At 58.4% G+C, this 24,991-nt stretch overlaps 4 protein-coding genes across 6 annotated transcripts; 1 reads left to right on the top strand and 3 right to left on the bottom strand.

Annotated features, from left to right (window-relative positions):
- Positions 1–860: 860 nt before the first annotated feature.
- On the bottom strand, positions 861–6,857 carry NRGN (neurogranin; the record flags this gene model as incomplete). Its single annotated transcript, NM_001245483.1, is given in 3 exon segments — positions 861–1,059; positions 4,227–4,433; positions 6,783–6,857. Coding segments are annotated over 2 exon segments (282 nt in total), but the record flags the coding sequence as incomplete, so codon positions are not given.
- A 4,922-nt stretch (positions 6,858–11,779) lies between these two features.
- Positions 11,780–19,951, top strand: SIAE (sialic acid acetylesterase). 2 transcript variants are annotated; one of them, XM_072918262.1, is made up of 10 exons: positions 11,780–11,917; positions 13,497–13,661; positions 14,683–14,846; positions 14,930–15,068; positions 15,154–15,337; positions 15,625–15,734; positions 15,818–15,951; positions 16,105–16,259; positions 16,338–16,533; positions 18,708–19,951. In XM_072918262.1, exons 1-10 carry the CDS (start codon positions 11,866–11,868, stop codon positions 18,726–18,728), a joined length of 1,320 nt encoding a protein of 439 aa, XP_072774363.1. In that variant the 5' UTR covers positions 11,780–11,865; the 3' UTR covers positions 18,729–19,951. The 2 variants fall into 2 exon arrangements, with proteins under 2 accessions (XP_072774363.1, XP_030146949.4); XM_030291089.4 differs by lacking the exon at positions 18,708–19,951 and adding an exon at positions 16,609–17,380.
- On the bottom strand, positions 17,520–21,569 carry PANX3 (pannexin 3). Its single transcript, XM_004186073.6, has 5 exons — positions 20,472–21,569; positions 19,671–19,813; positions 19,358–19,572; positions 18,570–19,234; positions 17,520–17,753 (listed from the first exon to the last, which is right to left on the bottom strand). Exons 1-5 carry the CDS (start codon positions 20,650–20,652, stop codon positions 17,692–17,694), a joined length of 1,266 nt encoding a protein of 421 aa, XP_004186121.6. The 5' UTR covers positions 20,653–21,569; the 3' UTR covers positions 17,520–17,691.
- A 145-nt stretch (positions 21,570–21,714) lies between these two features.
- RPUSD4 (RNA pseudouridine synthase D4) lies at positions 21,715–24,989 on the bottom strand. 2 transcript variants are annotated; one of them, XM_012570763.5, is made up of 7 exons: positions 24,780–24,989; positions 23,639–23,804; positions 23,230–23,431; positions 22,918–23,011; positions 22,675–22,825; positions 22,320–22,417; positions 21,715–22,181 (listed from the first exon to the last, which is right to left on the bottom strand). In XM_012570763.5, exons 1-7 carry the CDS (start codon positions 24,936–24,938, stop codon positions 21,996–21,998), a joined length of 1,056 nt encoding a protein of 351 aa, XP_012426217.5. In that variant the 5' UTR covers positions 24,939–24,989; the 3' UTR covers positions 21,715–21,995.
- Between the last annotated feature and the right edge of the window lie 2 nt (positions 24,990–24,991).

The raw sequence follows: 24,991 nt of genomic DNA, 5'->3' as shown, positions 1-24,991 counted from the left end.
CACAGTGCAGCACCAAGATCCTCAGGGTGAGGTGACATCATGATGCACATGTTGTCACACCTGTGACCGTGATGTCACTCCCCGTGTCAGGAGGTGTGATGATGCAATGAGTGTGTGACATCACAGCGCCTGCCTGACGCCTGCATGACGCCATACAGGCATGTCCCATGTCCATTGGGATGTCATGTGTGCCTGCATCGTGTCACATCATCACACGGCAGCGCTGGTGTGACACGTGCCTGTATGATGTCCCACCCACGGTCATGCTGGCAGTGATGTCACACACAGTGGAATGATGTCACTCCAGCCATCACACACACCTGCACGGTGTCACACATCCAGCAGTGATGTCACACACACCTGTATGATGTCACACATCCAGCAGTGACATCACACACACCCTTATGGTGTCACACATCCAGAAATGATGTCACACATCCCTGCACAGTGTCACACATCCAGCAGTGATGTCACACACCCCTGTATGGTGTCACACACCCCTGTATGGTGTCACAGCAGCTGTCACTTGTCCAGTAGTGACTTCATGCCAGCACCAGTCATGTCCCAGCCATGAGTGATGTCCCACCACACCCTGAGCACCAGTGTGACATCACGCCAGCTGTCACACGCATGGCAGTGCTGTCACACGCGTGGCAGGGATGTCACACGCGTGGCAGTGCTGTCACACACGTGGCAGTGCTGTCACACGCGTGGCAGGGATGTCACACGTGCCTGTACGATGCTGCACGCTCCCATGGGAGATCACTGCCGGGCCCCACCTGCCCCACGCCCCTCCCACCCCTGCCCGCTGTCACCTCACCGCTCTGGTGACACCAAAAGGCACCGAGGACAGGGGGGGCTCTGGCAGGGGCGTTTATTGGGGCAGGGGGTGTCTGGGCTGGGGGAGGGCAGCCAGGGACAGGGGCCGAGCCTGGCTGTGGGGGGACCCCGGGGGACGCATGCGGGGGGCAGGGGGTGAAGCAGGGGCTCCTGGGCCTCGGCGGGCGGCGGTGGGGGGGACTCGGTGGTGAGGGGGTTCCGCTGAGCAGCTGGTGGCCCCTGCAAGCAAGGAGAGAGCGAGTGGTCAGCCTGGGCTGGCCCTTGCCTGTGCCCTGCACCCTGTGCCCTGCACCCTGTGCCCTGCCTGCACCCCATGCCCTGCCTGTACCCTGCACCCTGCACCCTGTGCCCTGCCTGTGCCCTGCCTGTGCCCTGCACCCTGAGCCTTGCCTGTACCCTGCCTGTACCCTGCACCCTGCACCCTGAGCCTTGCCTGTACCCTGTGTTCTTCCTGCACCTTTAGTGCTCTCTGCACCCTGTGCCTGCCTGTATCCTGCACCCTGAGCCTTATTTGTACCCTGTGCTCTTTCTGCACCTTTAGTGCTCTCTGCACCCTGTGTCTGCCTGCACCCTGCACCCTGTGCCCTGCCTGTGCCCTGCACCCTGTGCCCTGCCTGTACCCTGCCTGTACCCTGCACCCTGCACCCTGTGCCCTGCCTGTGCCCTGCACCCTGAGCCTTGCCTGTACCCTGTGTTCTTTCTGCACCTTTAGTGCTCTCTGCACCCTGTGCCTGCCTGCACCCTGCACCCTGTGCCCTGCCTGTACCCTGCCTGCACCCTGCACCTTTCCTGCACCCTGCCTGTACCCTGCACCCTGTACCCTGCACCCTGCCTGCACCCTGTACCCTTCACCCTTCACCCTGCACCCTGCACCCTGTACCCTGCACCCTGTACCCTGCACCCTGCACCCTGCACCCTGCCTGCACCCTGCACCCTGCACCCTGTACCCTGCACCCTGTACCCTGCACCCTGCACCCTGCACCCTGCCTGCACCCTGTACCCTGTACCCTGTACCCTGCACCCTGCACCCTGCACACTGTGCCCTGCACCCTGTACCCTGCACCCTGCACCCTGTACCCCATGCCCTGCCTGCACCCTGCACCCTGCACCCTGCACCCTGCACCCTGCACCCTGCACCCTGCACCCTGCCTGCCCCCCTGCTCACGTGCTGCCCCTGCAGCCCGCACCCTCTCCATGCCCTCCCCCTGCCCACACCCTGCCCGTGCTCTACTTGCAGCCCGCCCACACCCTGCCCACACCCTTGTCCTGCCTCCCCTCCTGCCCACCCTGTCCTCACCCAGCCCAGCGACCCGGGGGGACCTCTGCCTGCACCCCGCCAGGCAGAGCACCGCGGCAGAAGGAGGGGAACCTGGCTCCCCTGCTGCCAACCTGCTCAGCCCCCCATAACAAGGCATCCCAAAGGAACCTCTGGGTCCTAAGAAGCTGCACAGCACCTGCACTTGGCAGTTGCCTCCCCACTGCAGTCCTGTGACATCCTCACTGCAGCCCCAGTGCAGCCCCAGTGCATCCTTGCTCAATCCTCACAGCAGCCCCATTGAATCCCCGTTGCATCTTCGGTTCCTTCCCACTGCATCCTCACTGAATCTCTGTTGCTTCCCCACTGCATCCCCAGTTCGTCCCCACACATCCTCACTGCATCCCCTTTGCAGCCCCACTGTGTTTCCACATTGTCTCCACTGGATCTTCACAAAATCCCCACTGCAACCTCAGTCCATTCTCATCCCAGCCCCACTGAACTGCCTCCCCATCCTCAGTGCATGCTCACTGCATTCTCACTGAATCACCAGTGCATTCTCACTGCATCCCCATTGCTTCCCCAGCACGTCTCAGCTCTGTTCCCACTGTACCCTCAGTTCATCCCCACTGGGTCCCAACTGAGCTCCAGTTCCATCCCACTGCCTCCTCAGTTCCTTCCCACTGCAGCCTTGCTGAATCTCCACTGCACCTCACTGCATCCTCACTGCATCCTCACTGCATCCTCACTGCATCCCCACTGCACCTCACTACATCCCCACTGCATCCTCCCTGCATCCTCACTGCATCCTCCCTGCATCCTCACTGCATCCCCACTGCATCCTCACTGCATCCTTCTCTTCCTCCCCGCTGCATTCCCGCTCCGTCTTCAGTTCCTCCCCACTATATCTGCACTACATCCCCACTGCATTCCTACTCCATTCCTACTCCGTTCCTACTCCATCCCAGCTCCATCCCAGTTCTGTCCCAGCTCCATCCCAGCTCCATCCCAGCTCCATCCCAGCTCCATCCCAGCTCCGTGTCCCATCTCCGTGTCCCAGTTCCATCCCAGCTCCATCCCAGCTCCGTCCCAGCTCCATCCAGCTCCATCCCAGCTCCGTCCCAGCTCCATCCCATCTCCGTCCCAGCTCCATCCAGCTCCATCCCAGCTCCATCCCATCTCCGTCCCAGCTCCATCCCAGCTCCATCCCAGCTCCATCCCAGCTCCATCCCTGCTCCATCCAGCTCCATCCCAGCTCCATCCCAGCTCCATCCCAGCTCCGTGTCCCAGCTCCATCCCAGCTCCATCCAGCTCCATCCCAGCTCCATCCCAGTTCCATCCAGCTCCATCCCAGCTCCATCCCAGTTCCATCCCAGCTCCATCCAGCTCCATCCCAGCTCCCTCCCTGCTCCATCCCAGCTCCATCCCAGCTCCATCCCAGCTCCATCCCAGCTCCATCCCAGCCGCACCCGGTCTCACCCCAGCCCCGCCACACTCCCGTGGCCGAGCCGGCAGCACGGCCTCCCGCCGCCAGCCCCGGGCCGGCCCCGCCGCTGTCCGGGGCCAGCCGCGCTCACGGCACTGGCACCGGCACCGGGCACGGGGCACGGGGCACGGGCCGGGCACGGCGCAGCCGCCACCCGGGCTCCAATGCCACGCGGCCTCGGCACCGTGGGCGCTTTTTAAATTTACCTTTTCCTGCCAGGAGACTGTGACACAGGCTTTTAAAAATAGCATGTGCTGAGGCGAGGCGCTCGGGGTGGTGTTGCTAAGGGAGAGATTCAATCCAAATCTAGGGCTGCGCCTTCCCATCCTACTTCCCATCCTTCCCAACTACTACGGCGCGCACCCAAATTTAGGGCAAGGCAGGGGCTGCCTGCCTGTGTGTTGCCATCTCCTGGGAGGAAAAACCCCTTCTCCACCCTGAACCGGTGCGGGGAAGGTTGCTCCATCCCAAATCTGCGCGGGGAAGAATGCTCCATCCCAAATCTGCGCAGAGCAGAATGTTCCATCCCAAATCTCTGCAGGGAAGGATGCTCCATCCCAAATCAACAGAGCAAAGGACACTCAGAGCAGCTTCCTTGTAGCAATGACCCGGTTTTGGGGGGAAGAAGCGGGATTTGGGGTGTACCTAGTCACCGTTGCGGAGGTCGCCGCCGCGGGTGCTGTTGGTGCACTCGGCGTCCTTGGTTTTCCGATCAATCTCACCCCCTTTGATCTTCTTGCGGGTCATATGGCCACGGAAACTAGCCTGGATCTTGGCAGCTGCCGCGTTGGCATCAGGATCGTCCAAAGGGATGTCCAGGATGTCCTCGTCCAGCTTTGTGCAGGCTCCCTCCTGACGGTGGCAATGGCAGGGTTACAGTGGTGGGACCTCACCAGCGCAGCCCCCTCCCCAAATCAATCCAGTCAAGAAGGTCTTAAATCAGCCCCTGTTCTAAAAATTAGGTTTACTCATTAAAAATAGGCTCCTTTGCTAAAAATGAGGGTCCCTTGCAGGTGTCTTGGGGAAATGGCAAGCAAAGCTGCAGGCGGGGGAAGATGCTTCACCTCCCACTCGTTCCTAAATCCCACCCTGGACCACACGGCTCAGGAAGCCAGACTCCAGCCAGGGTTATGATGCAGGGAGAAGAGAATCCATGGGAACAGAGGATGGGTTCTGGCAGGTATTTTTGGCAGGGGGCTGGGGGCCATCCCGCACAAAATGAGCAGGTCATGCCTCAGTTTCCCCTTTCCTCATAGCCTGTTGCATCGTCCTGCATCCCTCCTCAGGGCTTGGGTTGAAAACACCTGGAAATTTGGGAAAGCGTGACAACAGAAGGGAGGAAAAGCCCTGCCAAGGATAAATCACTGCAACCCGTTCCCCTCCTGCCACATCCCACCAGAGCAGTTGGACTCAGCACCAAGTTCCACAGGAAAAAAAAAGAAAAACATGGGGAAAAGAAATGAGGTGGAAATGAGCTGGCATTGGATGATCCAGAGCCAGCAGCTGTGGGGGTGATGCCTTTATGTTGCCCCACGAGCACTTGAAAGGACTAAAAGGAGTTTTGGGGGGTTTATTTGGAAGCTGTAGGTTCGGGGCGGGGGGAGGAAGCTCATCCCGTTGGAGCCTGACGTGGCTCCACAAAGTTACTCGGGTTGTTTTACCATTGTGAAAGGTGAGGACAGGTCCAAGGTGGAAATGATATGTCCAGGGTGGAAATGTTATAACCAGGGCTGGAAATCCTATAGCCGGGGGAGAAATCCTATAGCCAGGGGAAGGAAATCCTATATCTAGGAAAGAAAGCCTAGATTCAGGAAAGAGATCCTATATATGCAGAGGTGGGGGAGAACAACCTATATCCAGGGGAGAAATCCTATACACAGGTGCGAGAAACCTACATCCAGGGGAGAAATAATATATCTGGAGAAGGGAATCTTATAGTCAAGGGAGAAAACCTATACACGGAGGGGCATATCCTATATCCAGGCGAGAAATCCTATAGCCAAGAGAGAAATCCTATGTTAGGAGAGAGGAAATCCTATATCCAGGGAATAAATACCATATACGGGTGGAGGAAATCTATATATGCGGGGTTATATCCTATATCCAGGGAAGAAATCCTATATTCAGGGAAGAAATCATACATACAGGTGGCAGAAACCTGTATCCAAGTTGAGAAATCCTGTATATAGGTAGGAAAAATATATCCAGGAGAAAAAAATCCTATATCCAGGGGAGACATCCTATATTCAGGGGAGAAAACTCATAAACAGGGGGCCATATCCTATATTCATAGGAGAAATCCTATTTCCAATGGAAAAACACCATATTCATGGTGTGAAAACCTCTATGCAGCTGATGAGAACTTGTATCTAGGAGAGAAATCCTATATTGAGAAGGAGAAATCCTACATGTGAGGGAAAAAGTCCTATACATAAGGGAGAAATCCTATATCCAGGCAGGATAATTCCTATATCCAGGGTGGGCTTTGCCTCTCTGGAGGTGCCCAGGAGGAGAGATGGGGGCTTTTCCCTGTGCTGCTGTCTTAGCAGGAGGGAGAAAACAGAGGGGAAAAGTGGGGAAGGGGAAAAAAAAAGGGGGGGGGAAATGGGGAGAAAACAGAGGGGAAAAGTGGGGAAAGGGAAAAAAAAAGGGGGAAATGGGGAGGAAAAGGGGCAGGAAAAGTCAGGGGATGAGGGAGAAAGGATGTGGTTTTCTCCCCAAGCCGGCTGGTGGCCAGGAGGGAGGAGAGCTCACCCTCGGGTGAGGAGAGAGGGCTGCGACCCCAATCAAGCCCTTTATCCACATGCAACCCCCAATCCCACCTGTAGAGCAATTGTGGGGTGGGGGGCAGAAAAAGCTGAATTAAAGCTGGATTCGAGGACAGGGGGGTTCCTCAGCGGGCTGTGGGGTGCAGGATGGATCCCGAAGCGGTGCGAGGCAGGAGTGGGGGTTCGGGGGGCAGAAGGCTTTGGGGGTCGCGGAGTTGGTTGAGCTCTCGGAGGGTGCAGCGCCCATCGCGCCCCCCGCCCCCAACAGCCCAAACCCCCCCGGCCGCCCCCAGCCCGGGGCAGCAGCGGGATGGGGATGGGGGCAGGAGGGGGTGCCGGGGCAGGGGAAGGGGCAGGGGAAGGGGCAGGGGAAGGGGAAGGGGAAGGAAGGGGAAGGGGAAGGGGAAGGGGAAGGAAGGGGAAGGGGACCTACATTGCAGCAGTCCATGGCGGAGGGCGGTGGGCGGCCAGCGGCGGGCGAGGGGCTCGGGCAGGATGTCGCTTCCCCGGCAGCTCTCCCGGCGCAGGTGGCAAGTTGAGCGGAGCCGCTTGCCTACGTAATGCGCTTTCCTCCGGGCGAGCCTATCAGCCCGACACCCCTGCCAGGCTTTTGGGGGGGAAGGAGGGGTGCCTGATTTTTTTTTCCCTCCCTTTCGCCTTTTTTTTTTTTTTTTTTTATAATTTTCTTTTTTTTTTTTCCCTCCTCCAATTTTATTTTGCAGCCTCCAACTCCCTCCTAACACTTAAAGGAGCCGGCAGCTCGCCTTGGAGTTTCGTGGAACACAACATCGCATGCAGGGGATGCGAGCCAAGATGTGATGAGCCTTGCCTTTGGCGTGGAGGGTTTTTTGGGGGACAAAACTATAGCAAATGGGGGAAATGAGTTCATTTTTGGGGGGTACATGACCCACAGCGATGCTGGAGGCAGGTTTTGCCCCCCGGGTTGGTTTGCACAGGGTGAAAAAGCCTTCCTGACCTACTTAGGACTTGGTCCTGAAGGAGGGTGAGGATGAGGATGGCACGGATGAAGATGGTGAGGAAGGGTGGGCATGGTGGGATATAGCATCCCACAGAGCACCACAGAACCCCAGGGATGATGTGCCCAGCTGCAGGCTCCAAGCAGAGGAGTGGGCTCCACTTCTGGGGTCTGGGGGTCCCTTCCCCACTCATAGGAGCATCAGACCCCCCCCCCTCCAATTTGGGGTGTTCTCCAACCAGACCTGCAGTCCCAGCCATATTCACAGCCCTCGGTGCTCCCTGCAGACCCTGCTGCCACCCCAGACCACGTCGAGCTGCTGGGACTGGCAGGGTGAGCTGGGGCACCCCGGGAAAGAGGAGGCACCCCCGGGGCAATGCGGGGGGCTGCAGCCCACACCCCCCCATCGCTGCCTCGCTCGCCTCTAATCTGGGTTTGGGAGTTGCTAAGCAACTGCATAAATCGCCCGTGGGCTCCGCGCCGATGCTGCTCCAGCCAGCCCCCAAAACACAGCCTGGCCCCCCCCCAGGCGGGCACCAGCACCCCCACACACCCGCACAGCCGGGCCCCAAACTGTCCCTGGCCAAGTTTGCTCACAGGGGTCATCCTGCTTGGGAGCCTGGTGGCACTGACCTTCCTCTTTGCCACCACCACCATCACCACCACCACCATCACCATCATCATCATCATCATCATCATCATCATCACCACCACCACCATCATCATCATCATCATCATCTCCGTTAGCATTCCTGTCCCACTGACATCACTGTTTCTGGCACTGTCCCCACTGCTGCCACCAGCCTTGTCCCCATCCCATACTTCATCCCCATCACCTCCACCACCTTCTCCATCCCCACCATCGTCCCTGTCCCCACCTCTGTCACCATCCCTGTCTTGATCCCCATGCCACTTCTTGTTCCCATCCTCTTCCTAATGCCATTCCCAGCTTCAACCCCATCATCTCTGTCCCTCTCCCTGTCCCCATCTCCATCCTCACGCTCATCCCTGTCCCTCTCCTCAGCTTGTTCCCATTCCCATCCCATCTCCATCTCTTTCTCCAAGGCCACTCCTGCTGGGTGCAGGTGCTGGCATCTCTCATCCCCTGACGCCCCCCAGTTCCTCAGGACCCCCTGCTCCCCATCCCACTCCACCCCATCCCTGGCACATCCCACCACTGCCACCTCCTCAACTGCTTCACCCACACTTGGAGGTTGAAGGGGGTCACCCCTGCCCCAGCACACACCAGGCACCGATTCCCCCTTGGAAAATGTTCCCAAGGATCTCTCCAATCCCCCTGTGAGCCACTGGCACTCAGCTCTCCCCACTGGAGCCACTTCTCCCTCGTCACTTCTTCCCACCAGCACACCAGGGTGGGGGGTGGGGGGTGGGAACAGCTCTGCTCCAAAAAACCCTGCTGCAGCTTCCAGGAGAAGCCTTGGCAGCTCTGCTGGGATTTTTGATGGGAAGAGATCCTTTTCCCTGGATTTTAGACCCTCCAGATCCATCACTGCCTGCTCCAATGAGAGGAGACCGGGTGTTTTGGGCGACTTATGTGGGAAGGGTTTTTGGGGTGATTCATCCGTCATGGATCCGAGAAGTTAGCCCCAAAATTAGGATTAGTCCCTCAATTAGCCCCCAAAATCTGCTCCATCCGTGCAGCCGGGTCCTGGCAGAGCCGCCGAGCGCCGCCGTCTCCCGCAGGCTGTGGCTGCGGAGGAGGGACGCGAAATGCCAGAACATTTCTAATCATTAATGGCGGGTTTTGAGCCTGTTCCAGGCTCTGCATTTTTCCTCCGTGGACCCCTTCATGTGGATGATGCTTTTTCAGGTGCTCCAGCACCCCCAAAATTTGAATTCCGAGGGAAACAACTCAGATTTTGGAAGGGGGGAACGGGAAGCGCAGCTGGCGAGACCTGCTGAGAACATCCCGCCGTCGTGGTTTGAGATGGTGGCACCGAGGTGTTAAAAAATCCTTTAAAAACAGGGAAAAATCCTTAAAAGAAAAGGGAACTGGATGCTGGAACGCTGCCCTGGGCGGCTGCCGAGGCAGGAGCCGGCAGCCGGCGAGGCGGTGCTGCAGGGGGGTCAAGGCGTAGCTGGTTGGCATCAGCCCTGGCACGGGGTCCCCGCCAGCTTTTTTTCCAGCTTTTTTTCCCCATCCCTCCTTCCTGTTTTTCCCAGGGGAGCCGCTGTCATGCCCCGTGCCGTGGGCGAGCTCCACATATGGCGATGGAAAACAGGAAAGAGGGGGTAAAAACGGGGTGAGCACGGATGGGGGGGTTCAGTCCTCTCCAAAAATAGAGCAGCCGGCTTCGACGCAAACCCCACTTTTTGGGTAGGAAAATATGAATTTCATGGGTGGGAATAGGACTGGGGGGCCCCTGCATGCCCCCCAGAATTCCATGGAGGTATCTCAGCTTATGAAGGGGGGTAGGAGAGGAGCAATGTCACATCATTCCTTCACACTGGGATGTTATGAAGTTTCTTCCAACCTCCAGGGATGCAGGGGCCTAAATATAGAGGCTAAAAATATCATCCCGTGCTCAGCTCAGCCCCAAAGCCAGGATTTTTCGGGGAGAAATCTCAGGTGATCGACACTAATAACAGCGGGGACCTCGTTAATAAAATTCCTCATTAAAACAGCACCGCAGGGGCAGGATGGGAGTGCAGAACCCACCCGTGGGAAAAGGGCAGGAGCCAAGGGAGAACCAAGGGGGTTTTTTTGGTTTTGGGGTTGGACAGTGGGAAATGGGGGATTCAGGGCAAGTGCTGCAGTTGCATCTCCAGAGAGGTGTCCCAGTTCATTAGGGTTATGGGGACATGCTCCCCTTTGGCTCCTCTCCACACATTTTGGGGCGGAATCACAGTGATCCAGAGCTGTGTGCGCTGCCTGCACCGCCTGGTGCTCCCTGCTCCCCTTCCATGTCCTTGGCCTCTTTCAGGTCCTGGAGGAAAGAAGAACATTTAGATGATGTGGCACAAGAGTGGCAGGAACAGGGTGGGAGCAGGGACCCACTGCAGCTCTTGGCACCTCAGATTGTCTGGAGGGGCCTGGGATGGAGGGCAGCCTACCTTGGAAGGGGGCCAGGTGAGATGGTCGTCCTCCAGCATGGCTCCCCACGCCACCGGGTCAGTGCCACCAGCTGGGGAAGGAGGAGGCTTGATGCCACATGCAATGGGCACCCAGTACCACGGTGATGGGCACATGGGACAAGCTCAACATCCTGGGTGATGGCGCAAATGGAGGGCTGATGGCCATTGGTGGTGGACATTTGGGACAGGCACAAGGCCACGGGCAATGGGCACGAGGGCAGGTTTGATGCTCTGGGTGATGGGCACACAGGAGAGGCCTGATGCTGTAGATGGTGGGCACAGGGGGCAGGACTGACACCTGGGCAAGGGACTCGTGGGGCAGGACTGACACCCTGGGCAAGGGACACGTGGGGCAGGACTGACACCTGGGCAAGGGACACAGGACTGACACCTGGGCAAGGGACACAGGACTGACACCTGGGCAAGGGACACGTGGGGCAGGACTGACACCTGGGCAAGGGACATGTGGGGCAGGACTGACACCTGGGCAAGGGACATGTGGGGCAGGACTGACACCCTGGGCAAGGGACACGTGGGGCAGGACTGACACCTGGGCAAGGGACACGTGGGGCAGGACTGACACCCTGGCGATGGGCAGATGGAGCAGGCTGGGCAGGCGATGCAGCGCGGGACAGGGGATGGCAGTGTGGGGGGTGGGTGCTGGGCCAGGCCACTCACCCTCCCTCTGCTCCAGCAGCTTTTGGAAGTGCTGTGCTGCAAACTCCACCACGTTGGTGGGCTGCTCCCGCAGCACTTCCCGCGCCAGCCCCTCCAGCAGGTTCCGGAAGCCGGCGGGCACCCTCATGCTGGTGTTGGAGGCGGCGATAGACATGGTCGCTTCTCCCGGACTCCCTGCAGCGGCACAGCCCGTGATTAAGCACAGCCCACGGTACCCGGTGCCACCGGGCAGCGGCGGGACTCGAACCCGCGGACCGAGGCCTGAGGGGCAGCGCCGCCGCTAGGGGGCGAGGCGCTGCCTGCCCACTGCGCATGCGCGCGGCCCGGCCTGGGCGGGGGGAGCGGGCGGGGGGGGCCGCGGCTCCCGTTCCCCGGTGTGGCCCGGCTCCCGTTCCCCGGTGATCCCCGGCTCCCCCCGCAGCCCCGCAACCCTCAGCCCCGCGCTCCGGGCCCTTCCCCTCGGGCTCTCCCGTCAGAGCCGGACCGGGCGCCGCCGGCACCTCAGACCGTGTTGCGGACGCCGTCGCTGGGCAACCGCCCCCTCACGGGCGGCGCGTGCGCAGACCACGCCCCCGCGCGCGGGGCCCGCCTGAGGGGCGGCCCGGGGGCAGCGGGGGCACCGGGAGTACCGCGAGTACCGGGGGCACCGGGCGGTACCGGGGGCGGTACCGGGAGTACCGGGAGTACCGGGGGGTATCAGGCGGTACTGACCGATACCGGGAGTACCGGCGGTTCCCGGCGCCCTCGCGGTCCGTGGTCCCCCAGGATGGCGGCGTGGGCGCTGCTGGCGCTGCTGGCCCTGGCTCCGGCGGTGGCAGGTAAAGGGTCACCCTCCGACCTCCCCCAGCCCCGCGGGTGTCCTCTGCAGCCAGGCCCTGGAACCTCCCCTGAGACCCTCCCCCGAGACCCACCTGGCATCGCCAGAGCCCTTGGCATCGCAGCAGCCCTGCTCCGATGCACAGGGAATTCCCTAAGCCCTCCCAAGCCCTCATTTGGTGCTCTTTGCACACTCCGAGCCTCCTATGTGCACTGGCACTTCCCCAGCCCGAGTTTTCGGGTGCCCCTCTTGGCACCTCCTGTAAATCCTCCCAGCCCCACTTTGATAGCTTTAAACCCCCAGATCATCTTTAATGACGTTGGCACTAGTCTGAGCCCCACTTTGGGGCCCTTGGTGCCCTCCCAGGCCCACTTTGATGCCTTTGGCTTCTCCTTTACCCCAGTTTAGATGCCCTTGTTACCCCACACCCATCATTCAAACTCTTTGCACCCCCAAGCTCTGCTTCTGTGCCCTCTGCACTCCCAGAGCCCCAGTTTGACACCCTGAGTCCCACTTTGACAAACGTGGCATCCCCCCAAGCCCCAGTTCAATGCCCTTTGCATCCCCCAGGTCTCACTTTGATACCCTTCACACCCCCAGCCCCTCCCCAACGCCCTTGGCCCAGCACTGCTGCCGTGGGACGATGGTTTACGTAAGGTGGGAGCCGCATGCGGCTCCTTGGTGCTGTCTCGTGGGCTCTCCTCCCTTCCCTCCTCCCTTCTTCTTCCCTTCCCTCCTCCCAGCTGCTTTTTATAGCTTCCACTCTTCCCTGGCGTCTCAGTTTTAGGTTTTTTTCTCTCCTCCGACTTGTTTTTTATATAACTCTCAGAGCCTTGTGGCATGAGGCAGCGGGACCAGCAATGCAGCTGACTCCTGAAGGGCCAAGGACATCTTTCCTTTCCCTTTCCCTTTCCCTTTCCCTTTCCCTTTCCCTTTCCCTGTCCCTTTCCCTGTCCCTTTCCCTTTCCCTTTCCCTTCCCCTTCCCCTCCTAAAACCCAGCCTAGGATGAGCTGCAGAGGAGATGAGGCTCCATGAGCTCCGATTTGGTCACTGGGGTTCTCTGCCCAGATCACCCCTCACACATTACTTCTGACCCTGTTTTCAAACATGATTTTCTTCTCACACTGCAAAAACGGGGCTCTTGGAGGTGCCAGGTCTGAGCCTGCTGCTTCCATCCCCACTGAGGGTGCCTTTGCCAATGCTGCACACCCGATGTTTTCCATCCCACCCCTCGACAAACCTTTTTCCAGGGAAGAATGCATCAGAACATTCATTAGTAAGGCTGGGCTGAGAGAGACACTCCTATGCTGTTATTAGAGGAATTTTTACAAAATCTGTGTCCAAATCCATGTAATAAAGATGTAACATGCTCCCTGTACTTTAGGAGGTGAACTCCCTCTTGTGGAGTTTAAATTCTGCCTGTTCCTCATCTCTGTGGTGATTTTAACCACCTTAAAGCTGACCAGGAGTCTGTGCATTCAGTGGGCTCTCAAATAACCTGTATTTAAGAGGAGGTTAGAGGCCATGCTGAGGGTGTTTTTCTCTCGGAGCTGATGTTTGCACTGTTTGCTGATTGCAGGGGGAATGCTCAGCTTTGCCTCCTACTATGGTGACCACATGGTGCTGCAGCAGAAGCCGTCAGGGGCTGTGGTGTGGGGCCACGGGGGGCAGGGGGCCGTGGTGACCCTGACCCTCTCAGGTGCCAGTGGCCTCATCATCATGGAGAAAACAGCACAGGTTAAAGGTCAGTCCAAGACTTTCTCTAGAAATGGGGCTGATGGTTTTGGTGGCCAAAGAACTTGTCTGAGCCCAAATCAGGTGGGATGGGTGAGACAGGGTTTGGCACCACCCCCGTGTTTGTCACACTGCTGCCCTGGGGCTGCAGAGGTGCTGGTGACATCTCCAGCTCGTGCTTTTCCCTCTCCAGAAGACCTGGGGGGCTCAGCCATTGCCCTCCCCAGCAGTGCCAGCCTTTGCTCACTTTGGTTCCCAGCAGTGGATCCCGTGGGTGCTGAGCTGCTGCTGGAGTGGGTGGCACTGCACAGGCTGGAGCCGAGGCTGTGGAGGGGACAAGGGGAGTTTAACTTCTCTCCCTGTCTAAACCAGGTCTGAGGAACCTGCAGAGCATCCCCAGGTTCTTTTTCAATCTGAGCCCCCTTGGGGGATCCTGTAGGATCTCTAAGCCCATAAGGATGTTGTCTGTGCAAGCAGAGCCTTCCTGGAGCTGGGAGGGCTCAGGGGCACCTCAAATCCAGCTACAGCACTGCTTGAAGAGTTGGGAGGGAACTCACCATCTTTGGAGGGTAAAAGTGCTGCCCAAGGGCACCTCTATGAGATGAAGAGCCTGGAGGTGTCTTGTGGGAGAGCAGCAATCCAGGAGATCTGCAGGATCCAGCCAGAAAATCCACGCTAAGCTCCAGCAGAATATCTTTACGCTTCAATTTGGCGCCTCTAAAATTAGCTGGAGACATCTCAGTGTCACACACACCAAGCTGCTCTTGTAATCCCAGTTCCTCCCAGCAGCTTCTGCTCTGACACACATTTGTTTTCCAGGTTTTCTTTTTTAACCCCTAAATTCCTGCAGGAGAAGGGTCCCTCTGATGCCAAAGAGCTTCTGAAATCCATTTCCCCAACCTATCTCTGTGGTGGAGAAGCTTTTCCCTGTTGCCTCTCCTTCCCCAGTGGCTGTTGGCTGCTCATCCAACATCCTGGTGAAGGTCTTGAGGCCTTCATAAGGGAAGATAAGCACCATCCTCTTTCTCCAGGGCCTTCTGGGACTTGGACAACTGTCCTGGACCCAATGGATCGGGGTGGTCCCTATGCCCTGAGGGCTGAGCAGGGCTTGGAGAACGTGACACTGCAGGACATCTACTTTGGAGATGTGTGGCTTTGCAGCGGGCAGAGCAACATGGCAATGACAGTCCTGCAGGTAAGGCCCCACACCACAGATCAGGCAGGACCAGGTAGGGATCAGGAAGGGAATTGCCTTGCATGCTCCTGGCCCTTCTTCAGGTGGCCAATGCCAGCCAGGAGCTTGCTGCTGCTGCTCGCTATCCCTACGTCCGTGTCTTTGCTGCGGCACCTGCCCGCTCCGAAGTGGAGCTGGAAGACCTGGAGCAGATTGATTTGCCATGGTCCATTCCAACAGCTGGTAAGTGCAATGTGCCTCCAAAAGAGAGCTTGCAAATGGCTTTTTCCCCACTGTTTCCCTTTGCAGCCCACTGTTTCTTGAGCAGAAAACCTGGGCCATGGGAATTTCACCTACTTCTCGGCCGTGTGCTGGCTGTTGGGGCGCTCTCTGTATGAGGCTCTGGGGTTCCCCATCGGGCTGGTGGAGGTGGCCTGGGGGGGGACCCCCATCGAGGCCTGGTCCTCCCGCCGAGTTCTGCAGGCATGTGGGCTCCCAGAGGACACAGGGAGGTGAGAGAAGGTGCTGTGGAAACTCCTCCTGCTCTGTACCCTGCTGCTTTTGGGGAGTATCCTCATCCCTTCCCACCCCGCCTTCTCTCCGGGAGCCTCACAGCCCCCTCTGTGCATCACTATGCCCCCTCTGGATAAAAAGCCCTCCCATGCCAAGAGCATAAGGCACGTCTGGGTGGGTAAAGGGAGAAGGGAGGGACTCCAGATCTCCCTTTGGCATGGTGCTTGCTTTAACCTAAAGGCTGCCTTGTGCTTTGCACCTCCCTTAAACCTGCTTTGTCTTCCAGCACCTCTCCACATCAGCATCTCTCTGGCCCACAAACACCCTCCGTGCTCTGGAACGCCATGATCCACCCGCTGCTCAACATGACCCTGCGGGGTGTCGCTTGGTACCAGGGTGAGCCCCCCTTTCTATCCCCTGGGATGGAGCACCCCCACTGTCCCTGCAAGCTCTCACCAGCCCTTCTTTTTGGGGGACAGGTGAGGCCAATGCCTTCCTGAACACAGACCAGTACAACTGCACCTTCCCTGCACTCATTGCCGACTGGCGCTGGGCGTTCCACACCGGATCAGCCGGGCAGACGGAGCCACTCCTCCCCTTTGGCTTTGTGCAGGTGTGGGGGCTGAGAGGGGTGACATCCCCCATTGTCCTTGGGGGATGTCTGTAAACACACGTGCATCCTGCCAAGTGCTGAAATTCCCAGGCAGGGACCACAGTGGCCAGTTTTGGATCTGAGCCACTCCCCTGTTTCACTTGTGCCTCGCAGCTGTCCACCTACCGCCGCTGGAGTGCAGACGACAGCTTTGCCCGGCTCCGCTGGCACCAAACAGCCGACCTGGGCGTTGTTCCCAATGCCAGGATGCCCAGCACTTTCATGGCTGTAGCCATGGATCTGGGTGATGAGCACTCTCCCTATGGCAGGTGAGTCCTGGGCTGGCGTGAGGGTGTAGGGATGGAGGTTTTGGGTTCCAGCTCCATCTTCCTCCTCTTCCTGGGCAGTATCCACCCCCGGGACAAGCAGAACGTGGCTCACCGACTGCTGCTGGGTGCCATGGCTGTGGCATATGGGGACAAGGGCCTTGTGTTCCAGGGACCATATCCCACCCGGGCTGTCCTGGAGGTGACCAGGGGCCTGCTGAATGTCACCTACAGCCAGGAGCTCATCTGCCGTCAGAGGGATGCCCAGGCATTTGAGGTGAGGACTGGGATATCTTCTCCAAAGAGCTGTGAAAGGGAAGGCAACACTGATGGGAGTTTCTCCCCTCCCCAGGTGTGCTGCCCCAGCCAGGCATCCCCATGCCAGTGGCTGCTGGCACCAGTGGTGGCAGTAGGGTCCCGCACGGTGATGCTGGCCCTGAGTGGCTGCAGGACGCTGGTGCTGGGCCTGCGCTATGCCTGGGCCGAGTGGCCCTGTGAGTACCAGGCCTGCCCCCTCTACAACTCCCAGGGGCTGCCTGCACCCCCCTTCCTGCTGGACACCCTCCCTGCAGGGAATGCTGCCGGAGGGAGAGAGCTGCTGCTCCTCCCTGGCTCCAGTTTCCTCCTAAATTAGGGAGATGTGTGAGCTCAGACCTCTGACAAAGCACTCATGGCTCCTGGCACTGTCCCTTCCCAAGCAAGAGAATCAGAGGCTTCATTACTACCTTATTAATTAAACAACTTTTCAGCTCCTCTGTGGACTCGAGCCAAGGCTGCAGGGTGGGGGGAAGGGGGAGAAACCAATTTACAATTAAATATATGGAAAATTATGTAAGGAGAAGCAGCAGGACACACCAATGGGAGCTGAACCCCTCACTGCTGCTCTCTTGTCCATGGAGTTGGTCCTGGCCCCCTGACACCCCATTTCTCTGGGCACAGACTGCTGATCCCAAGGGCAGGGTGCTCTTAGGATCCAGGGATCAACTTCCAGCTGCAGGGTGGAGAGGGGGAGAAAGGAGCTGTGCCAAAAAAGCACAGCCAAATGCTGGGCTGGGACGGGGAGCTGTGGAGGGCTGCAAGTGCCTTCCACTTCCCTCTTAATAAACAGTTAAGGAACCATCTCATTTTATTCCTGAGTCCTTTTTTGCGTTCAGATGAGCACTCCTAATCCTCTATTCCCCACCTCTTGCCATAAGAGCAGGGAAATTTATGTGGAAGAGGCACAGCATGGCACCCAGCACTTAGAATAAGAGACCCAAGAGGTTCTGCACAAAACACGGATTATTTAACCTTTTTTTGCTGGACAAATGTACACAAGAAGGGAAAGGCCAGGTGCAGGAAGCACAGGTGGGTTCAGCCCGGCTGCTGCAGCACAGCTGTGTCAGAGAAGTGGATCCAGGGATCACAAGATCTCTGCCTGCTGCCTTCTTCGGGATCAGGCAGAGCCAAGTGAGTCCCGTGAGGCTTTTCCCATCGTTTCCACTCCAGGCTTTGGTTCTAGACAAGGGGGGAAGAGCACACAGTTAATTAGCTGGGCAATGGCAGACTAGGGGCTGGGCTTTTTCCAGCACCGAGTAACTGGCCCAGGAGCCAGCTGTGGTGGCCCTGGGTTGCCATGGTAACGAGGATGCAGACTCCAGCTCAGTCTGTGGATTTTTTAAACCATAATTCAGACTGTGTTCAGGGCCAGGTATGAAGCCCAGGCCTCTCAGCTCCTACCTGTGGGGCTGGGCTGTCTCACACACCCTGCAAACCACTTGCCATGAGCGCCAGGGATCCCTGTGAGACCCCAGAGGAGGCATCCAGCCCCAAAAGACCCAAAGCACGTGGGAGAGGGAGCAGTGTAGGTCCTGGGAATGTGGTTTTATCTTGGAACCCATCTCCATCTCCACACACAGCATCACTGTACCCACCAGTGCCATATGAATGGGAGAAGGGGGTGGGCATGGCATCCTTGGCATCGGACCCCAGGATTTAAACTCCCAACCCCACTCCCAGCAGGATGAGCTGCCAAAAACAGGGACCCTCCCAGCCCCGCAGTTTGCCCAGAGCTTGGATTTAAGCAGCAATCTCTTGGCTTGCTGTTCCTATAGCAACCCCTGCCCACACCTTGGATCGCAGTAGCATCACACTCTGCATGCCAGAACCTCTTCCAGGATTTGTCAGCCCTCACAGTGACCCCCAGCTATGCCCCAGTCACCTTAAGGTCTTGGCACAGGATTTCAGGTGGTCCAGCCACATTTCAAGGGCGGGATCTTGTGGTGTGGGAGCCCAGAGAAGAGGGAAGAAGTTGTGTCTACCCAAAAAGCCTACCTAGGGCTGCACCATTGGAGAGGGCTGGGCTGCCTTCGGCCTCGGGGGTGCAAGCTTGGTGTTTGGGCTTGGTGGTGTCCAGCCCAGCCAGCAGCGTCATGAAATCGATGACGGTGTCGATGTCCTCCTTGTTGGCAGTGGCTTCCCTCAGGGCGCTGACGGCGTTGAGGCGGCTGAAGGAGGTCAGCTCGGAGATGTTGGCACGGAGGAAGAGCAGGATGACGTTGAGGTCGTTGAGGGGGCAGGTGAGCATCCTGCGACTGAGCAGGTCGAAGGCAGGCAGCATCTCGTAGACAGAGAGCAGCCCCTTGTCCCACTGGCAGAGCTGCAGGGCGTTGTAGATGACAACGGGGATGAGGAGGACATAGACACTGCCGACTGAGAGGCTGATGAGCTGGAACACGGAGAAGAAGACCAGCTTGCAAGGGATGAGTGACGGGATGTGCGGCTCCGCCTGGAGCAACCCCGTTTTGATGGAGCAGCTGAACTCGTCCTGGAAGAAGATGTTAAGGTGGAGAAAGACCAGGTAGAGACAGGTGGCAGCCAAGAACAGGAGCAGCAGCAGGTTCCTCAGGATGTAGATGAACACCAGGGCGTGGGCGTGCTGCTTGCAGGTCAGGTACCGCTCCAGCAATGGGAACTCGAAATACCTCTCCTCACGGGCCCTGGGGCAGGAGGGACACAGGGGGAGTGAGAGCCACCCCCCATTTCACCCAGGTCCATCCTGGGTGCAGCCACAGCACCACTGGAGGGACTCCAAGGGCCACGGTGACCTGGCCTGGCCTCACCTCTCGTACTCCTCCCAGAACTGCTCCGGCTCGGCACTGGCCTGCTGGACCTTCTTCATGTGCTGCACCAGGCGCACGGAGCGGTTGTAGGATTTATCCAGCTCGTCGATGATGAAGAGGAGGTCGCAGTGCAGGGCGGGGGCGGCAGCGTAACGCCACAGCAGGTATGGCAGGTACATCAGCACCGCCACCACCAGCAGCGAGTAGGGGAAGACCTGGCAAAGAACACCAACAGTTGTTGAGGATGTCAAGTTGCTCTTGCTGTGGACGCCCAGATGGGATGCAGGAGCGCCCAGAGTGACTTTGACACTACCTTCAGAGCCCAGAGGGACTTGGTGATGGCACGTCCCTCGGCGTCAAAGCCATGGTGGATGAGGGAGTCCCAGCAAGCCGTGTCGGTGTAGGCGGACTGCTTCCCAGTGAAGTTGGTGGGAGAGAAGCAGCTGATCTGGGAGCCTGGGGTGAGGAGGAGGAGAGCAAACCTCAGCCATGGAGGGTGGAGGAACACTCCAAAGCCACGAGCAAATACCTTACAGGAGGGTAATTACATTTCAGGCATTGCTTTGAATTAAAAAAAAGCCTTTTTCATGGTCATTTTGGAGCTGCTGTGTTTCTAGCCAGGACTTTTCCATCTCTTCCCGAACACAAACCCTTTGTGTGTAGCAATGTGTACACAGCGTAGGGAATTATAGGCTAACCAGCCAGAAACTGGAGTAAAACCAAATCCTCAGGGAGAGCAGTTAGATGTTGGCCGAGGCCAGATTTAGCCTGAGGTCACAATGCATCTCTCCATGCTGCTGGCACCCTCCTCCTCTTCTTCCTCCTCCTTGGAAATAAGCCTATGGCACCCAAAGGTGCTGTGCACAAGCAGCTGAGGCTGGGTATTGTCTCAGTGCTGCTCCTGAGGTTAGCACAGCTGTTCCTACACGCTCCCAGGGAATTATGATCCATTAAGAACAATCAATAAACACCCATGAGGCAGAACAGCTCCTAAAACCGGATTTCCAGGCTGTTCCGCTTTCATGGTGCAGAATACATGAATACAAGAATACAAGGGGTTTGCCACAACAACCAAATCACCACTGAAGAACACATTGGAAAAGCTGCAACTCACCAGCAGAGAACTCCCGGGCGAAAGCCAGTGAGACGAGGAAGAGGGGCAGCCCCACGGTGACAAACTTCAGCAGGCGATCGCTGGGCAGCTCCAGCCGCAAGCCCTTGGCTCGGGAGCTGCTGGGATCCGGGAGCAGAGCATCAGAGAGCATGTACTCAGCAGCCGTGTGCGAGAGGGACATTTTGAAGTGAGGAAGAGACACTGATGAAGGCTGCCTGAGGTGTGACTGGCTCAAGGAGCGACTTTGCTGGGCTGAGGAGTCCCTGCCGAGAGCCCGCTGAGTGCTGTGTCCTGCAGCTGTGTCAGACAAGGCGTTAAATCACCTCGTAATTACAGGGGAAGCCTTTTCACAAACAGAAATAGAAAAACCCACCCCAGCAGCCGCAGCAGCGAGCAGGGAAGGCAGCGGGCTGGGAAAGCAGCTTTCCTCCCTGACAGCATTCCTGCAGGGCAGCGTTCCTGCCCGGCCGCAGCCGCTCCTGGCTCCCCGTGGTTTTATGTCCCTCTCTCATCAGCCAACAGATTTCTGGCACTGTGGCCCGAGGGCATGGGGGTCCCCAGCTATTTTCAGCAAGGAGCCAGGAGACCGGGCCCTCCTACAGCAAGAAGCCCCAGCCAGATACACAGTGGCCCTGTGGGACATAAAAACCCCTTTCCATCACCCAAACCAGTCAGAGGGGCCAGAGAACATCCTGCTGCCCAGTCCCAAGCTTCCCAGGCAGGTCAGGAGACATCAAATGAGGTATTTTTGAGGCAGAACATCAGCTGCAATTCTGCAGATCGTCAGTCCTCCTCTTGTCTCCCTCTCAGGGCACAGGGGGAAGAATCTGGCTCCAAGGAAAGCTCCCAAGGGCAGGGGATCTCAATAAGGGGTTCTAAAAATAAGGAATAGGGTAACTGAAGGAGCAGTGGGACAGAACAGTTACCCAGCAGCACAGTGCTGAGAAACCCACACCAATGCTGCTGGCAGCACAGAGCAGGGGCAGTCACAGAGCTGCTCAGCCCAGCCAAGCCAAGGAACTCCCTGTGCAGTCTCAGCACAGCAAAGAAATACCACAGCCACTGCCAAATTGCACTTTCGATGGATTTTCCAACGAAGGGACTCTCCAAATCTGAGCTAAACAACTCTGGAGAGACAAGTGACAATTCCAAAATCTAGGAGGAGATGCAACCACATCTGCTCAAACATACACAGGGACTGAGTCCCACCCAGCCAGAGCACAGAGACACACACCACCTTCCCTCAAGGGAACTGGAGCTTTTATTGCCCAGAGACAAGTTCAAAACATGAATCAGGCAAAACCCAACTTTGACCCAGCCTTGTTCATCTCTGCTAGAGGCTCCTCAGCATGTCCAGCTCCTTTCCTGGGCCAGAAGCTCATGTAGGCACCCACTCTGAATCCAGCAACATCAGCACCAGCACAGAGACTGCAGGCTTCACCCCACCACTGGCTCCAAGGGGGCACAGCTGCTGCCACGTGCTGGAGATATGGAGATACATGGCACCATTCCAGTCCTGCCTCATCAGTCCTTGGGGATGTCCAGCTCTAGCTTCCTCAGGGTTTTTTGGAAGAAGAGGGGCAGCTTGCAGACAAAGTCTAAGGGCTGGCCCAGGGGCAGGCAGAGCCGGTGGGCGTGCAGGTGCAGGGGCAGGTGCCGAGCCTTGCTCTGCTCCAGCTTCAGCCTCCTCAGGGTGTGTTCAGGAAGCTTCTGCAGCAAGGACAGAAAATGTTCCCTTCAAAACTGCAGCTTTTCAGCTGGGACTTGAAATCCCAGCCCACGAGCAGCTGGGGGACACAAGGGGCCGTGTCCAGCTCCAGCTGCTCCCCAGTGCAAGAGCTGCCTTACCTGGGGTGCCAGTTTGCTCCAGTGCGAGTATTTGTGATCCCCCAGGATGGGGCATCCCAAGCCATAGGCCAGGTGAACCCGGATCTGGTGCTTCACCCCTGTGGAGAAAAGGGGGATAAAGCTGACATCCAGCTGTGCCAGGCCTCACCCTCAATGCTGGGCAAAGCTGTGCACAAATCACTGGCAGCTGGCAAAGAGCTCGGCAGCAAAGCGTCACCCCAGCAGGGCTCATCCCAGAGCTTTGTGCCAAAAACGATCCCAGTCTTGTCTAACCCCAAGTTCCCCCTTCCAGAGCTGCTGCTGACTGCACAGAGAGCGGATCCAGCCCCAGGAGAGCCGGGCAGGCCTCACTCACCGGTGATGGGCTGGAGCTCCAGCAGCGAGCAGGCGGAGGCGGCGCACAGCCGGCGGTACCGCGTCACTGCGCGCTCGGCGTGCCGGTGCCCGCGGGTTTTCATCACCTTCCCGTCCTCCGGACACAGGCGGTACTTGGGAGCCAGCGTCATCTGAAGGGGGGTGAGAGGGGGAGTTGGGGGAGACAGAAGGGGATGCTGGGGCTGCCTGGCCAGAATGGCGGCTGAGGGAACACAAGACTCACTTTGTAGTGGGACTGGTGGCTCTGCACCTCCTTTTCCACAATGGGGATCTCCACAACGCCCTCAACAGCGTCCGGGTCCCCCAGGACAATTGCCCTGGAAAAGGAAAGCTGAGGTCTGTGGGGTGTTGCTCTCACAGGAAGGGAACCCTCCCCTCAGCCCCTCTCTCACAAGCCAGTCCCATAAAATGGTGCTGAAGGTGGGGGATAAACAACACCCTCAATTTCCACAAAGCCCCCACACCTCAGGAACTGGGGGCTCATCCTTTCTTTAAATGCCTTTTACAGCCCCATTTTCATTCAAGCCTTTCCTACCAGTAGATCTTCTCCACCTGACGAGTTTTGAAGAGCAGACGGATCTTCTCCGCTGCCTCCTTACTCCGTGCCAGCACCATCACACCCGTGGTCTCCTTGTCCAGCCGGTGGCAGAGGTGGAGTGGCTCAGCTTTCATGTTCTCCAGCATCTTGGCCAAAATGGGCAGCACATCAGCGATGCAGTTCTTGATGCCAGGGCCGCCTGTGTGACCCAGGGCAGCAAGGAGTCTCATCTCTCGTACTCCCCATGCACCCTAAATTATCCCAAAATTGCAGGGGAAGGCCGAGATCTGACAGTGACCAAGCCCCTGGAGCCCTCCCTGGGAAGGGAAAGCCCAGCACAGGAAGGACAGAGACAGAGGACCCCATAAGCACCACGGATCCATTTCCATTCCCCACTTGCCCTCACCATGCACGGGGAGCCCGTAGGGTTTGTCTATCACCACAATTTCCTCATTCTGGTATAGAGTTCTCTGCTTAAGGATCTTGGCCAGGACGTTGGGGTGAACCTGCTGCAGCTGCTGGCTCATTGCAGCGAGTTCCCGGAGCCATCGCTGCGTCGGGTCCTTGGGGAGCTGAGGAGAGAACGAGTGCTGGGGTTTGAACAGCTCTTGGCTCTCACACAGACCTGCACTGGGACCTGCAGCGATCTGCTCGCCTTCCATGTGCTCCTGCTCCATGGCTGAGGGACAGCCTGGAATCCAGAGGGATCGGGACAAGCGATCAGTGGCCTTGGGCAATCTCATGAGGTTCAACAAGGCCAAGGGCAGGTGCTGCACCTGGGTCAGGCAACCCCCAGGACCAGTCCAGGCTGGGGATGAGGGGCTGGAGAGCAGCTCTGGGAGGAGCACTCGGGTGCAGTGGGTGAGAGCTGGACAGGCCCTGGCCCAGAACCCCCCTGTGCTGGGCTGATCCCCAGCGTGGGCAGCAGGGCAGGGGGGATTCTGCCCCTCTGCCCCCCAGCACAGACCCACCTGCAGAGCTGCCTCCAGCTCAGGGCTCCCAGCACGGGAAGGAGCTGGAGCTGCTGGAGCCAGTCCCGAGGAGGCCACGGAGATGCTCCAAGGGCTGGAGCCCCTCAGCTCTGGAGCCAGGCTGGGAGAGCTGGGGGTGCTCACCTGGAGAGGAGAAGCTCTGGGGAGACCTCAGAGCCCCTTCCAGTGCCTAAAGAGGCTCCAAGAGAGCTGGAGCGGGACTTTGGGCAAGGGCCTGGACTGACAGGATAAGGGGGAATGGCTTGCACACAGACAGAGGGGATATTATGGAGAAATTCTTCCCTGTGAGGGTGGTGAGGCCCTGACACGGGTTGCCCAGAGCAGCTGTGGCTGCCCCATCCCTGGCAGTGCCCAAGGCCAGGTCTGGACGGGGCTTGGAGCACGCTGGGATAGTGGAAGGTGTCCCTGCCATGGCAGCGGGTGGAACTGGATGGTTTTCTCCCATCCCAACCCAATCCACCTCACCGCCAGGCCCGCTGCCCGTAACCGCCCGCGCTGTGCACGCCGGGATTTGTAGTCCGGAGACCCGGGCCCAGAGGCCTGCACTCCGCTCACCTCTCGCTGTTTCTCCTCGCTCTTCCGCAGCCGCTCTGCCAGCTCCTCCGCCCGCACAGCCGCCGTCGCCCGTCCGCTCCCACAGATGCCACGCACGGCCCCGGCCAGCCCCGCGCCGCTCCGCCAACACCGCCTCGCCGCCACACCACCCGCCGCCATCTTCCACCTCCTTCCCCGCGTCCCTCTGCTGGCCAATGGCGGCGGCGCGGGTG

This window comes from Taeniopygia guttata, chromosome 24, assembly GCF_048771995.1.
Source record: "Taeniopygia guttata chromosome 24, bTaeGut7.mat, whole genome shotgun sequence".
NCBI classification, from domain to species: domain Eukaryota; kingdom Metazoa; phylum Chordata; class Aves; order Passeriformes; family Estrildidae; genus Taeniopygia; species Taeniopygia guttata.
Note: the sequence above shows the minus strand (reverse complement) of the source record. Positions and strands in the feature narration are given on the sequence as shown.